General features: G+C 37.6%; 1 protein-coding gene across 2 annotated transcripts in view; it reads right to left on the reverse strand.

Moving 5' to 3' along the window:
* Nucleotides 1-10,234: 10,234 nt before the first annotated feature.
* The window catches only part of AP3S1 (adaptor related protein complex 3 subunit sigma 1), a 29,339-nt gene continuing 24,955 nt past the window's right edge, over nt 10,235-14,618 (reverse strand). Inside the window, exon 6 of one of the 2 annotated variants that reach the window (XM_021546185.3) lies at nt 10,235-11,539. In XM_021546185.3, the coding sequence (XP_021401860.2) occupies nt 11,411-11,539 (129 nt within the window). In that variant the 3' untranslated portion in view covers nt 10,235-11,410. The remainder of the gene's footprint in view (nt 11,540-14,618) is intronic. The other variant, XM_021546186.3, reaches the window with a different exon arrangement.

Consider the following 14,618-nt stretch of genomic DNA (forward strand, 5'->3'; position numbering starts at 1 on the left):
CTTCATTGTGACAAGTGGTATGACTGCTTGAGTGTGGCAGAGCTCAAGAAGTGCTCTACTACATTAACAGATCTGAAAACATCCCAGTCACACCTGCTCAGACCACCTCAAATGCAAAAGCATTTAAAAATCTAGTTTTAAAGGTTATTCTAATACTCAAAGGGGCAGACAAGAACACTTTCAAACACAACCCAAACTTCAAAACACAAAATCCAGAGACTTAAGTATATTTGCCTTCACAACCTCTCATGGATTTTTTTATTTTTGTATCCTATTACTTCTTAATTACAGGCATGTGATTTTTTAGACTGGAAGTGCACCTTAGACAGCTACAACTCCAGTTTCTTGATTGCTCTACTTTTGTACAATTCTGTTCAATAGAAAACAGAAAAGAGAAGACTGGCTACCTAATATAGAAATTTTGTGTCGGTATATATATTTTTTTTTGTGGGATGTTTTGTTGTTTTAAAATGCAGAGAAACCATGATACATTCAGTTTAATTATGACAGTTGTGTTTATTCCTTGGTCACTGTGTACACTGCAGAGTCATCTTGACAAAACTGCCATGTAAATAAGGCTATATCCTACTCATCTTGGACAAAGTACATTATAAAAGTACACAGTTATAAAAGGAATTCCAAAAAGTAGTAGAATAATAAATTACTGCACTTTTATCTGTGTATCTCTCTACCTGCCTATCTTATCCCCACCTTAAGCCCTGTCCTGAACACTTAGAAATAAAGCCTACACAATTTCAATCCCATTTTCCTCCATAAGCATCAACAATAACTACTAGAATCCTACCTTGATTCACATTCCTCTCTCTTCTAGTTCCTCCACCCAAATAATTCCATAACCAGAAAGTGAGTGCAGTACCATTTTACTCTTAAGTTTATACTAAAACAATGCACTAATAAAAACAACACAGCTTTTACATGTTCACTCCAAGGCTAAGCAGCTGTACAGCGCTCATTTGGACCTGTATACTTCGGCAAATACGGTAACATAACTCATTCAAGTTCTCTATCATGAATAAAACTTTTATATATATATATGTGTGTGTGTGTGTATATGTGTGTGTGTGTGTGTGTGTGTGTGTGTGTGTGTGTTTATGTATGTATGTATGTATTTTATATTACTGTGTTCACAAAATAGAATCAATGTGAATTTGGTATTCAGATTTCATTTATGATGGAAAAGTCCACCTGGAGAAGACATTTCAGAGCCATTCAAAGAGACAATTTCACCAATTCACGAACATTTCTCCCTAGGGGCTTGATGGGATCCATATTGTTCATTCAGTCAAAGAGCTCTGCAGCAAAGCCACAGCCCCTCCTGATTTTCTCATCTGGCAATCCTCTAATGAACTTCACCTTTTGCCAGAGTCTTCCAGTGGCATCTTGATTCCTACTTTCCCATCCTACACTTGTGAGTAATCCTGGGATTTTTTTCTTCAAAAATTTCTACATATGGCCTCTGTGTGCCTGTCCTCCTTCCCACAACTTTTTCTATCACCTCTCTCTCAAATCCCTTTTCCCAAACTGTGTTTAATTTCTTTTCTCTTCTTTCAAAGAAACTTCCTTTTTTCACTTTCCACTCACATTCCCAAGTTTTCTATTTCTTTCATTTGAATCTATTAAATTAATGGATCTTGTCAAAACCACTCTTGCCTGATGTCAAGCAAGGAAGTTCTCACACAGAAACACCAGAGTTGCAGTTCTGTCTCCAGTGAGAGTGAGGGGTCTGCAGCTTCCCATGTGTGCTGTAACCAAGTGAATTAGGAGGTCTTCCCACATATAAAGCTGTGAGCCCAAGCTGTCCATCAGATTACCTATAAACCAGAGTTTCACTCAAACTGCTTCCCCAAACCTCTAATCTGCTAAATCAGTAAGAATAATAATAGTAACTGTAACAATGATGATTATAATTCTATCTCTACAAAAACTCCAAGTGAGTCTTTTTTTATACAGAAACTCAGAAGCTAAGAAGGGGGAAACAGAACAATTTTGCTAAGGCAAAGAAAACATATGGTGTAATAATTAACTTGGGGACAGAAAAAAAAAAAGATAAAATACTTGCACTGGCCCTATGCTGAAACCCTGTATGTTAAACAGGTCTTTGTCCATTAAATGTCACTAGAACTCCCAAATATTTGGCACAGTATTAACATATAACAAAAAGACTAAGTAAATGAAAAGCCACTAGCATGTCTTCTGGCAACAGACTATTTTCTTCACTGTTTTCCCTGATTTGAAACACCCTGCATTCAGCCACCCTGCTGCTGTCTAGACACAGCTCTGCTTTTGCCATCCACCCTGGGGTGAGTCTGTAGCCTGAAGCCACAGCAGCACATTCTCAGCTCTCTCATACATGCTGTGCATTGAAGGGCTCATGGGAGGCTGCAGTTTCCACATCCGTTCTAGAAGACTCCAGGCTCCCTGCTAACACACCAGATTATCTCCAGCTAAAGATGTTACCAGATGATAAATTGTCTACACCTGGTGAGCTAACACAGTGATTGTTCCCCAAAACCACTGGCCTATAAAACTGCACAATACCCATTGTGTAAGAAGGGGAGCTGGAAGTTCACCAGCCCCAGTGCCTTGCCAACTCAGCCAGGTCACCTAGAACAGGGGGGCCTACGACCAGCAGGGACTACCAGAGAAACCCCCAGAAGAATGCATGCATAACAGGGAGGAGAAATATGTTAATAATTTTGTGGAAATGATTATCATATATATGTTTATTCTGGGACAATCAATCAATATGTGTGTAAAATACAGCAATAAAATACAATCTAAAAAGAGAAACAATCCTGTACTCAGCATGCATGATTTTGGAGGAGCTATGTCCCTGTGCATCCACCCAAATAAAGAATGCCTGCTTCTTAATACTATACTTGTGTTAAGGAGTTTTTATTTTTGGCAACAAAGATAAAATTTAGAGGATCAGCCTGGGGGAAACTGAACGAAGCAGCTTAATTTTGAAAACTCACTTAAAACCCTTGCCATCTCCATTAATAAATCTAGCACTCCCAACATATTAAAACTTTTATTTGGAAATATTTGGCTAAAAAATGATGAGGAAGGAGTGATAAGTGAGAAGAACAAAGAGAGACATTTGAAATTCCAGAAGTGTGTCCTCCTATGAACAGCTATGACTGTCACAGCACACACTGAACAGTGAGTGGATGATAGACACCATTACAGTCAAACTCAGAGAATAACTTATAAATACAACTCTGAAGTATGAAACAAACTGAAATTTTCACTCCTGATTTTGATCAAGAGGCTCTGTCTTCCTTGTACTCATACAAATTGAAATATCTAAAAACTTGAAAAACATGGGTGCCAAGCAAACTTAATGACTCTGGAATGTTATTCATTCTTCTGGTGGGCAGGAGAGAAACTTTCTTAAAAGAAAACATCACTTGGGAATCCTAGTCTTGGCACTGAAATTGACATAACTCTAAAGGAATCCTTTTAGGCTGTCATTTATTTAATAGGTAGCACAGGTAGAAGAGGCCTAGGGGAAAAGGGAGACTGGAGAACTCATCTGTTAACATTACATACCTTGAATATTCACCCCAACAGCAGCCCTATCATTGTTTTGCATCAGCAAGTGGACAAACATGGTATAAGTAATTTTTTACGTTCACAAATGCTGCTAATACTATGTAGAACTAGCTAAGAAACAGCAAGTTTTTTATTTTCCCTCATTTAAATCCATTCATTTTCTATTCATCTTTGTTAGTGCTTCCTCATCACTCATGCTGCCTTTAGATAAATGATTGTCAGAAAAGCAAAATTAGATCAACTAGCAACTGTCAGCTGGTTCAGTAGTTTAAAGCTCACTGCTTTTGTCTTTAGCCAAAAAAGACCTGGGTTTGCAACGGCTATTTTCTGTTCCTCCTTCTCTCTCTCTCTCTCACTTAACCCAAGAAATGATTTCTCAATTACATCACACTTTTGTTCCCAGAGTATAAAATTACCTGTTTAGCTCCTTCTTCTTTTACAACCTTAATTACACTCATTTTTCTAATAGCTTTTGGGTAGCATCCTTTCCAAGCTGCTCTGCAAACTACCAATTTATTATTGCCCATGTCCCCTCTTTGGTATTTACCTCCTGGGAAACCTAAGTGAGATGTGGCAGGAAGCCTTTCACCATATATACTTATGAAATAATGAATTTAAAATAATTATTTCATATGTGATACAATGTCTTATTGACCTGCTACCCTCTCATATCATCTTCCCTCGTCCTACTATTTCTCTTACTATTCCCTTGGAACTGTTTGGGACAGATTTAATTCTCTTCATAACAGCACATATGGTGCTATGTTTTGGATTTGTAACCAACCAGCACAGATAGCACTCCAATTTCAGGTATTGCAGGGTCAAGCAAGGCCTTTTCTGACACCAACCCACTCCAAGCAGGCTGGCAGTGCACAGGAAGCTGGGAGGTGACACAGCTGGGACAGCTGTTAACTTGTGTTGTGCTAACTCACAATCCTTGGATAAGTATTTTTGGGTAAGTGTATTGGATAAGTACATTACTAAGTATTTTAGTAAACTGAGACCAAACTAAAGAGATACTATAGGGGCATTAAACTACTTTCATGGGCTGTAACAGATCCCTAAGAATTGAAATTTCCAATGCCAAGGAGGCCCATTTAATAGGGTAATACTTGCAAGCTTTTGCAAATTGTTGCACTAGTGCAATGAGGGAAAGGATGAGCACTATTTCTTACCCTCCTTCTGATTTCCTGTGTGACTCTAAATTGTAAAATACCCTCTCTGCTCCCACATGCCAATTTTTTTTCCTGCAGATCATCTATGCGATAGCACCTCTTGCTGAAGACCTGGATTAGGCCTTCTGTGTAGCCTCACAGCCCCCAGGACAACTGTAGCACCTCATGAGGCTTCCTCAGACCATCAGTGCTATATTGCAGCCTCAAGTTACTATCTGGCAAGAGGCTTTCATACTAACTTTCATTCTCCCTCCTTTGCCTGCACGGTGGTTCCAGCATGCAGGTCCACAGAAGGGCTTGTCTCTAACCAACCTTTACTTGCCCTTGATTTTAATGTAGCAAGGGAAACCTCATCCAGGATGTAGATGTCCGTATTAACGTAGTTCCATACAGAAACATATTACAGACTCACTGAATGGTTGGGATTGAACATTAAACGTCACATAGTTCCAATCCCCCTGCCATGGACAGGGAGAAATTTCACTAAACCAGGTTGCTCAGAGCTCTTTCCATCTTGGCACTACACATGTACAGGGGTGGGGCATCCACAACTTCTGTGGGCAACCTGTTTTACTGCCTCACCACCTGGCCAGTAAAGAATGCTTTCCTAACATGTAATCTCAACTCACTGTCTCTCAGTTTGAATTTATGTTTTACATGTTGCCAGCACAATCACATCTTGAATGACTGCTCAACACCTTGAAGAGGGACAGCAGGCAGGATGTGCCCTGCTGGACTTGGCTGTGGTACCTATCCTGAAAACACACAAAATACAGACAGACAGACGCAGACAGGCCTCCCTGTGGAAACAGACTTTGTATGAGAGGCAGACAAGAATGACACTTGATAAGTCACAGTGTCTGAGGAAAGGAAAGGAATTATGAGTTCTGTTCTATGACCCAAACAGTTCTCACATGAAATAAAACAGCACCTCACTTGGGAATGGATGGCTGTTTGAATTGTGAAAGATTTTTGCTGTTCTGACACATATCAGCAGAGCAAATTATTGCAATGACTATTTCAAATGCACAGTCCATTTCAGGTTTTGCTTCTCTCTTCTGCAGACTGCTGGGCCAAACTTGTTCCCCTTTAGAGGGGAAGATGTGGGTGCCACACACTGTGGCTGTACCAGTAAAGTTTCCCAGGTGCACACAGAGAGTGCTGGTCACATGGGTATCCTACCATGCACACAGGTCATTCAGTTACCCAGCACACATCCCGACCTGTGACATTCAAGCCATGTTCCACAGCAACACTGCTGGCTAAGTCCTAACAATCTTATGAGAAGAAGATCTATGGATTTATCTGTGAAAGCTAACAAAAAATAAGGAAGCTACGGAGAGGTGTCTATCTTAATGTGGTCACAGCTGTTGTTACAGGCCTGTGCTCATATGCAGCTCTGGTAAGCTTATAGTCCTGTTCAGAAAGAACCTGGAGAGGGATTTGCTCCACTCCTCTGGCAGCCCTTCTGGCTGGTTGTACAGCAGAGACAGCACAGAAAGGGATACCCAAAGTTTGCATGTGCTGCTGGGTCTAAGAAGAGCCCAGCTGGGCAGGAAAGCACTGGAGTATGTCAAATAAGTGTGCCTGTCAGTCCGCCTCATGGGATGGATGCTGGATCAACTCCAATATCCCTAGGATTCCAATCATGGGCATATTTTCTGTGTGCAAAGAGAGGGTGTCTTGACCTGTGGTTGCTCCCAGGTCACACTGCACTCCTATTGTCCCACAAAATCAAAACCAGCACACAAGAGATCTGGCTGCCAAGCTAACATTGCAGAGTAACTACCTTTGTGTTCTTGCCCATAGAATGAAAGCACTAACCAAGTATTTTGGGGTAATCACTGAACACCAAAAATTGCAAGGACAGATCATTTTACTCAATGTAAAAAGATTTGATTTGTTAAGGTACTTGTTAACAACAAATAAAAAACCAGTACTTTCTGTGAAATTAATTGTTCAACCTTCAGTCAGGTTTTGGCAGTACCAGGTTGCTTTCCTTGTTCCTCCTAAAAATTATGAATATTCTGTGCAGAAGTTGAGAAATATATTTCCTGCAAGACCTCTGTTTCTCTTTAACAGTTATAAGCAGACAATTCCTTTGGTATGCCCTGCATATGCTATAATTCTATACCAAGTAGTTTTATGAGGTAACACTCATAACTTCAGCAAGTTCTCATTTGACTATCATAGGCCTAAGTAAAACTCACCACTAATTTTAGCATTTACTGAAATGTGCTGCTAGAAAGAAAAGGTCAAACGAGCTCACAGGAAGGCAGCAGCAATTTGAATTCTTGGCTTGAACCTGTTTCTCCTTACAACAAATGACACTTTCCTCCATCCGCCCATGTCAAGCAGAAGGAATCTCAGCAGCAACAGCTGTTAAAGAGGAGGAATTCTGTATACACTTGTAAGGTAAAATTTTCCCTCTTTGTAATATATTCAAAACAGTGGTGCTCAGGGAGGAGAGAGGAACACAATAACACAGCATGTGCATTGTCTGTGCTGCCGATACCACAGACAGCATTCTCTGCCAACAAGAAATACTTACCTTTTAACAAAAGAAGAGCCAAATGTTTTTTTCAGCAGTACTTACCACCCCCCAGTAGGAAAACTAGCTCCTCTGTTCCAGGTCTATGGAGGCAGATGAAAAAGCCTACTCACCATATTGAAATATTATCCTTTCTGCCCTTTCTATTTATTTAGAAGAATCCGTTTTACAGTTCTAAGAAAGGCCTGGAGTTAGGAAAAATGCCTTTCAGTGATCTATTTACACGTGCTGGTACCCTTAACGATACCATTTAAAAGGCAGGCCCTTTTCTCCAAATGGCACATTAGTTGCCTGTCTTCTGCAGGTGAACGATTACTCTATGACCTTTTCTCCTTTTTAACAATGCAAAAGACTGATGTTATATAGACATACCTATACACAAACACCTATATCTGCTGAGGGTAGTTTTTTCTTCTATAAAATCATTAAAAACATTTAAATTCATAATCAAGAGCTTAATCGTTTAGATGCCACATTTTGTTTCCATTTTAAATCCCAAGCAGTGGCTGAGAGGAAACGGATGAAATAGGAGAAAGAATTCAAAAGGCACATCATTCTCATGAAGGTGAAGAACAAAAGCAGATCAATATTGTGGCAAGCCTATGAATATCTGAATATGACACAAAGCATGTAGATGTTTCGGGGTTCAGAAGGTCGAGGTGACCCGAGATTGTAATAAGTTCTCATTCCCCAGCCTGTGCAGCTAAAGAAGCACTCTGCAGTGCTTCGGATCGTGTTGTCAAGGTTGTTTATTATTTCTTATCTATAACATTCTTTCTCTGACCTGCTGAGCTCTGACTAGCAAAGCAGGCCATGGCATTCTGCTCTGCCCTCTCGGGTGGTGTTTAGCCTTTATATCAAAAGTTATGTATAGTCTGTTTACAATAACCTCTAATATAATAGCATAATAATAACATCTAATATACAATAATAGCCGATATCTAACATCTATGTTGAACAGTGTGTCTCTACCTTAAACCAATAAAAAAGTGCCACTATCACACTAAAACATGGAGGACAAGATGAAGGAGAAGGCGGCCTGAACATGCCCAAGTTCCTCCATCTTGTACCCCCTGAATCACATTCTAAAAATCCCAAAATTCTACTTTTCCATCCTGTGTTAATTCAAATATCACACTACTAAAACCCTTGTGACTTCAACTTCCTCATACAAAATTGACAGCTTTTTCCATGGGCTAAAATTGAAGCCACAGATATTTTTGACTTCATGTCAGGGCCTCGAGACAGCCAGGGCAGCCAGAGGGATGTCCTGGGCTTCAACAAAGGCAAGCCTTAGAAGGTAAAGAATACTATTTCCATAATTTCTATTAATCAAATATCCCTCTTCCCAGCAGTGTGTAACAACGTCCTAAGAGGACAGTACCTCCCCAGGCAAAGTAAAGATATTCCTCTGGCAAAGGGGTGGCAAAGCAGACAGGTTCAGTTACCCAGAGAAAGCCAATATGGTCACAGCAGCAGTGTTTGTTTGAGGGAAAAGTGCTATCATTGAGGCTCTTCTATGGATGAGAGCTTGTCTTTGAAAGGAGTGCAATTTTACTGTGAAAAATCTGATAACGTGTTTCTTCCCATCTAAAGATCTTCTGAATAAGGAAGCTCCAGCTCTGAGCTACAGCCTCACATTAAATATTTGCTGGCTAGTCACAGAGAAGTTTGGTATCAATAGAAGAGTCCAGAGAAAAAGTCTTTTGGCAGAAGACACATCAGGTCAGAAAAAAGCAGCACAGACAACAGTTATAAAACCCATAAAACTAAGCCAAAATAATTTAGAATAGCTATATAATTGTTAAAAGCAAAAAACATAGTGAACCTAGATCACTAAAATGAAAGACAGGTAAGAAGTTAATCTGAAATATGCTTTATGTCAAGCGGCATCTCAGACATACTTTCTTTTGGGTGTTTCATCCAAATAAAGACAGAAAATATTTCTCTGCAAGAAATGAACAAATTATTAACTACATAAGCTTATAAATCTGAAAAATATCTAAAGGGAAGAAAGTGAGACAAAAATAGAGAACTCAGAATTTCTGAAATTCTGAGTTGCTTTAACAAATAGTCCAAAGAACATTCTGTAGGTCAGAGTACCAAATGTTTCAAAATGTCCTATTCCTTCTTTGGCAGGAAACTAACCATATCATAATAGGGGCAACAATGAGGAAAACTTTCATCATCTTTACTTTCAATGTCACATGTGCCACACATTAAGTAGATAAACAAAAGTAGGCAAAAGCCGGTGAAATGGTGAGTTTCAGTTCTGTACTAGCTAAGATGTCCAATTTGGGAATGCTGAGGAATACCTCACAAGGGGAAAAAAAACTGGCCGCATGTTTTATTCTCTCAATTTTTTGGTCAAAATGATAAAGAGGCAGTTAATTACTTAAATTCAGTCTGAAATTTTTGAAAGCCTCAAACTAAGAAAGTTCACTTGAAAGAATAAATATTCTTTTTGAGAGGTTGGGAGAGAGCCATTCTGTTTTCAAAAGCATTTTTTCAATGGTGTATATCAGTCGATGTTTACTAAATGTAATATGAAGAATATACATGAAGTCATTGTTCTCCCCCCACCTCCACCTTAAGAAATACATTAAAATTCCTTGGATCATATCAGATTTTTCTACATCAAAAGTAATTTCTCTTTTTTTTTTTCTATCTCTCAAATGCTCCCAAAAGTTAAGTTACTGTTGATCAAACAGTAAATGTGATGTGCTTCAAAGCTTATCCTACAGACTATGTCTTACTATTTAACTGAAAGGAATACAATACTTAGTTTACATCACATCCAAATCCCTGAAGTAATGTAGGACTCTCAGACTAGCCCTGAAATCTGTGGTTCTTGATACAGCATTATTGCATTTTCATATACAGTATGAACTAAATACTTCTTAGAAGAAAAAAAAAAAAGACTTTGCAGGAGTTCTTAAATATCCCAATTATATTTTTATTATTCATTAAAACAGACTTGTACATCACACAGAGCTTAAGAGCATGATTATAAAAAACAATCACTATCCCCCTTTTATGTTTTTTTAAATCACAGAAGAGTTTAAGAGCTGAGCAACTTACGCAGAGGTGATAGCACTTAGATTTCTCTGAGATCTTGACAATACTATGTGTCTCATAAATCTAATTCTCAAAGTAGAGAAACACAAATGTCATCAGGCACAGAGGCCCTATTAAAGTATCCCCAGTTATCTTTCCAGAGTGCCTTTCTTTATCACATTATTTGATAGACTCTCATGTACAGGTTTGAGCTGCCCACATATAGTGTCTTCAGCCCATTCTGTGCTTCTCACAACATACAGCAATCATAGGGCCCATTTTCCCCGAAAATAAAATCAGACCATCAATAAAAGTCTATCAGATCGTGTAAGTATCAACATGTATATGTAAACAAATGTAATCAGATCTTCGGTAAATCAGTTTTCTCCTTCAGTATAATAATGAACAGCTTTTGTGAGAAATGTAAAGAGCCAGTTATGTTCAGCAAAATACCCCTGTGTAAGCCCTTCAGAGATTAAACTACAACATCAATTCTGCTACAACAGTATTTATATATAGTCAATTGGCTCCATGAATAGGAAATAACATGGTTTATTGCAAACAGTAGACTTCAAAAAACAGGTATTTCAAAGTCCAGTTTGTTATGATTTTATTTAAACAAAACATGAATTAAATGTTTTCATGCAGCATTTGCACTTAAGTCTTAAATAATCATGACAAACAGAACTAGTTAAAGAATGCACTAATTATAGACTTTGGTGAATATACAAAAAACCTCAGCATTATAGGTTATACAAATTAAAGAACATTTTAAATACTTCCCCAAAATACTGTAGCAGCTGAGACACAGTGATATGCCTTGCAAAGGCATGGGAATGTAATTTAGAAATCACATGGGAACTACCCCTTTCCTTTAATTTCACAAACAAGACAAAAGCAACATTCAACTCCACACACATTTTTCAGGTTATTTCTATGCAGTACCTTGAGTTTTATCCAAACAGTAAAAGGTAGACATGTTTATTTAGTAAACAATTATGCAGTAAATCTCTATTATATTTCTTCCTTGGTATTACCTGGAGTAGCCATGTTATTTAAAAGTGGGCAGGTTTGGTACTTTTATACTGATGTCACCAATATTAATATTTCTTGGGATCTCTGGCAGATTCATATTCTTTACAGCTGAAACAGCCCGGGCTGGAGCTCCTGCTAAACCAGCCTGCATATAAAGTAAGGAAAAATGCAAGTCAGGCAAAGTCAGTTACAGGAATATTCACCAGAAATCTACACAGACAACTAACTTTTCAAGTATTTCCATGGTTACACAATTAGAAAAACCACATGGTAATTGTATTTGGAATGAAATGGGTTACTTGGAAATATTAAACTAGAAAGAGAAAACAGTTCACATATTTCTTTTTATATGGTAAAACATGTGATGTCAACTGGATGGAAAAGTATGGGAGGAAGGAACAGGAGGCTTATCCAAGCACATGTAATGTGCACATTACAGAACAGACAGTTTCAAGGTGTTGGGTGTCCAGTGTGCTGCCTTTGCTCTTACCTATTCTAAAAGTTCAAGTGGTTCACACTTGACTAGCACTGGTTACAGGTTCAGAATAAGTAACCTCAAAGTAACAAGGTGCTGAATGTCAGTCAAATCAATGAACACATACACACACGTGTGTATATATATACATATATACAAAAATACATATATATGTACACACAGAGGTATTCCAAAGTGGCTTAGACTAAGATGAAAAGGATAAACACCTTGCATTTGTGGTTGATGAAGAGCATGCGGACAGATAATTTCTCCAGACAAACTAGAATAACCTGTTGTCCCACAGTAACTAAATTTACACCAACATATCTGCATCCCCTTGAGCCTTACACAACAACACAGTTATGCTAAATTAAACTATTAAATTAAATAGCAACTATTTTTTATTAAAGTTCTCTACTGCATGCAGTGTCTTTGAATACAAAACTAGAGCCTTTCTGTATAAACATGCAAGTTTTAATAAAGAATTACTGACTTCCATTTAGTTATGTTTTTAGTTAAAGTAGCTGCCAAGTTCACACTCTGAGGTATATTATGAAATGCTAACAATTTACAGCTCAGACACCTGAAGACATACCAAAAATTATCTTCCCCTATTGCTTCTGAAAACACCTATTCAAAACCTTGCTATTTTAAGGACTAATAAAACAAGACTGGTAAGTGTTACTACTATATTTGATGTAGTGAAAAAAAATTTTATTCATTTTAAGTATGGAAATGTTTCTCCTAAAAGTTTAGATTCTCTATGTTAATTTATAATTTGTAGTGCGGTTTTACTTCAGGCTTGCCACAAAAGTGTAAAAATAATTTTATTTTTGCAAGGAAATAAATCATGGAAGATTTTTGTAAGGACTCTTATTACCAGAAAAAGACATCATATTCCAAATGCCCTGAATATGTAAAAAGAATTAACCTTTATGTTGATGTTTTAAAAGTAAGATTAAAAATATTGAGAAACAATAAATTCGCAGTGTGATTTTCAGAACTACTAGTTTTAGACTGTGGCGTCTTACAAGTCCAGTAAAAAGGAGCAATCCACAAGAAACAAAGCAAGATGCTAGGAAGTGGTTTAAAAAAAGACTAAACCTGTAGAAATGGAAGATCTTTAATTTTAGGTTTGTCAAAGACTGAAGAAACCAGCCTGTTTGCATACAAAGTATTTCTGAATAAGAAGTACAGAAAATGTAAGTAGAAAAAAATTGAGAAAGTGGTGTCATATTTAATTATTAAAAAGCATTGGTACATGACTACCACTCAAACTATAACCTTTTGAGATTCTTGGTTTTCACTGAAATTCATTGGAAGTGCAGGGTAAAATTACTGAGTACACCTGACTTCTACAGTGTCCACCTGGTCTACTGCACAAAAGGAGACAAACACCCAACACACTCGTCAAATAACAACTCTACTTTTTGAAGGCTATGAAAAAATGTATTTTCTTCCTTTTACTACTCTCTTATAAAAAAATAAAGTCAAGTTAACCTAAGATTTCCACTTAAAATCCTACCTACTGTTCTTCCTTCTCCTCTTAAAAACATAACCCAAGTCAAAATAAAACAAATTGAAGTTTCTGATTCTGAACTAACCCTTTATGTGGAAAGAGTAAAGCATCATAAATCCCTAGATTTTAGTCATGGGAAGATTCCCAGAAGAAGAAACAGAGACCAGAAAGCCCTAAGTCATCTACTAACAATGTCTTCCCTGTCAAACCCTCCTATGTGAAACATGGTAAGGTTGGGAAAAGCATGTGGGGGCAGAGAAGATAGCTCAGAAAACTGCCATCTCTGATGTCATCAAATTTGCTCTCATTTTGGCCCTGACATAACCCAAATTATCAGTTCTCAGAAATACAGGCTAAGTAAAACTCAAAAGGTGCAAAAAAGTATGTTGAAACCCTCTTTTTCCTTCATTTTCCTTAACATCACCAAATCTATGAGGTCATTCACTTCATTCACTATTGCCCTTTCAAAAGCAGTATTTTCTTAAAGGGGAAAACCTGGACCTAACACTGGCAGTATTAAGAAATGCAAGTATCCAAAATCTGCATCCCTGAATCTGCAATAAGTTAAAGGAGCAGTATTAGACCTTGTAATTTCTTTCTACTTATTAAAAAACAGTGCAGAAGGAATGAAGATGCCCAACACTGTTCTGTTAGATCTGAGAACTTGGAAATACTAATTTTAAATCAAGAGGTAACTTCCAGTGAAATCTTATTGGATAAAACAGTAAATGCTTTTAATCCTCTAAATTCTATTTGCAGTAATGGAAGAAAAATTCATTAAGCAAAATGGGGCAATGTAAACTGTTTTCCATAGAGAAGATGAAAATATTAATTAAAAGCAATGATTATACAATATATAACTGAAACAACAGGAAACCAGGAAAATATAATAAGTAATGACATGGCAGCACATGGCTGGCAATTCAAAGGAGAGGTGCCTTCTGGGTGACTTGGATGGAGATTCTTTACCCTAATTTAATGGAAGTTATTTATTCTTAATGGACAAATAACATTTTTAGTATAACTGGTTATTATTTTACCTGCTACTATCCTATTTATACAGACTTACAGCCCCTGCCTCCCACCCCAATGGCATGGAATACAATGGAGACACAATTAAGAATTATGAAAAATACCACAATTGACACGATCACTGCCCTTCCACCCCTCTACACAGTCGTAACTTCCACCAGTCATGTTTCAGATGATCATTTTGGATCAAGATCAGTG

This window comes from Lonchura striata, chromosome Z (assembly GCF_046129695.1).
Source record: "Lonchura striata isolate bLonStr1 chromosome Z, bLonStr1.mat, whole genome shotgun sequence".
NCBI classification, from domain to species: Eukaryota; Metazoa; Chordata; class Aves; order Passeriformes; family Estrildidae; genus Lonchura; species Lonchura striata.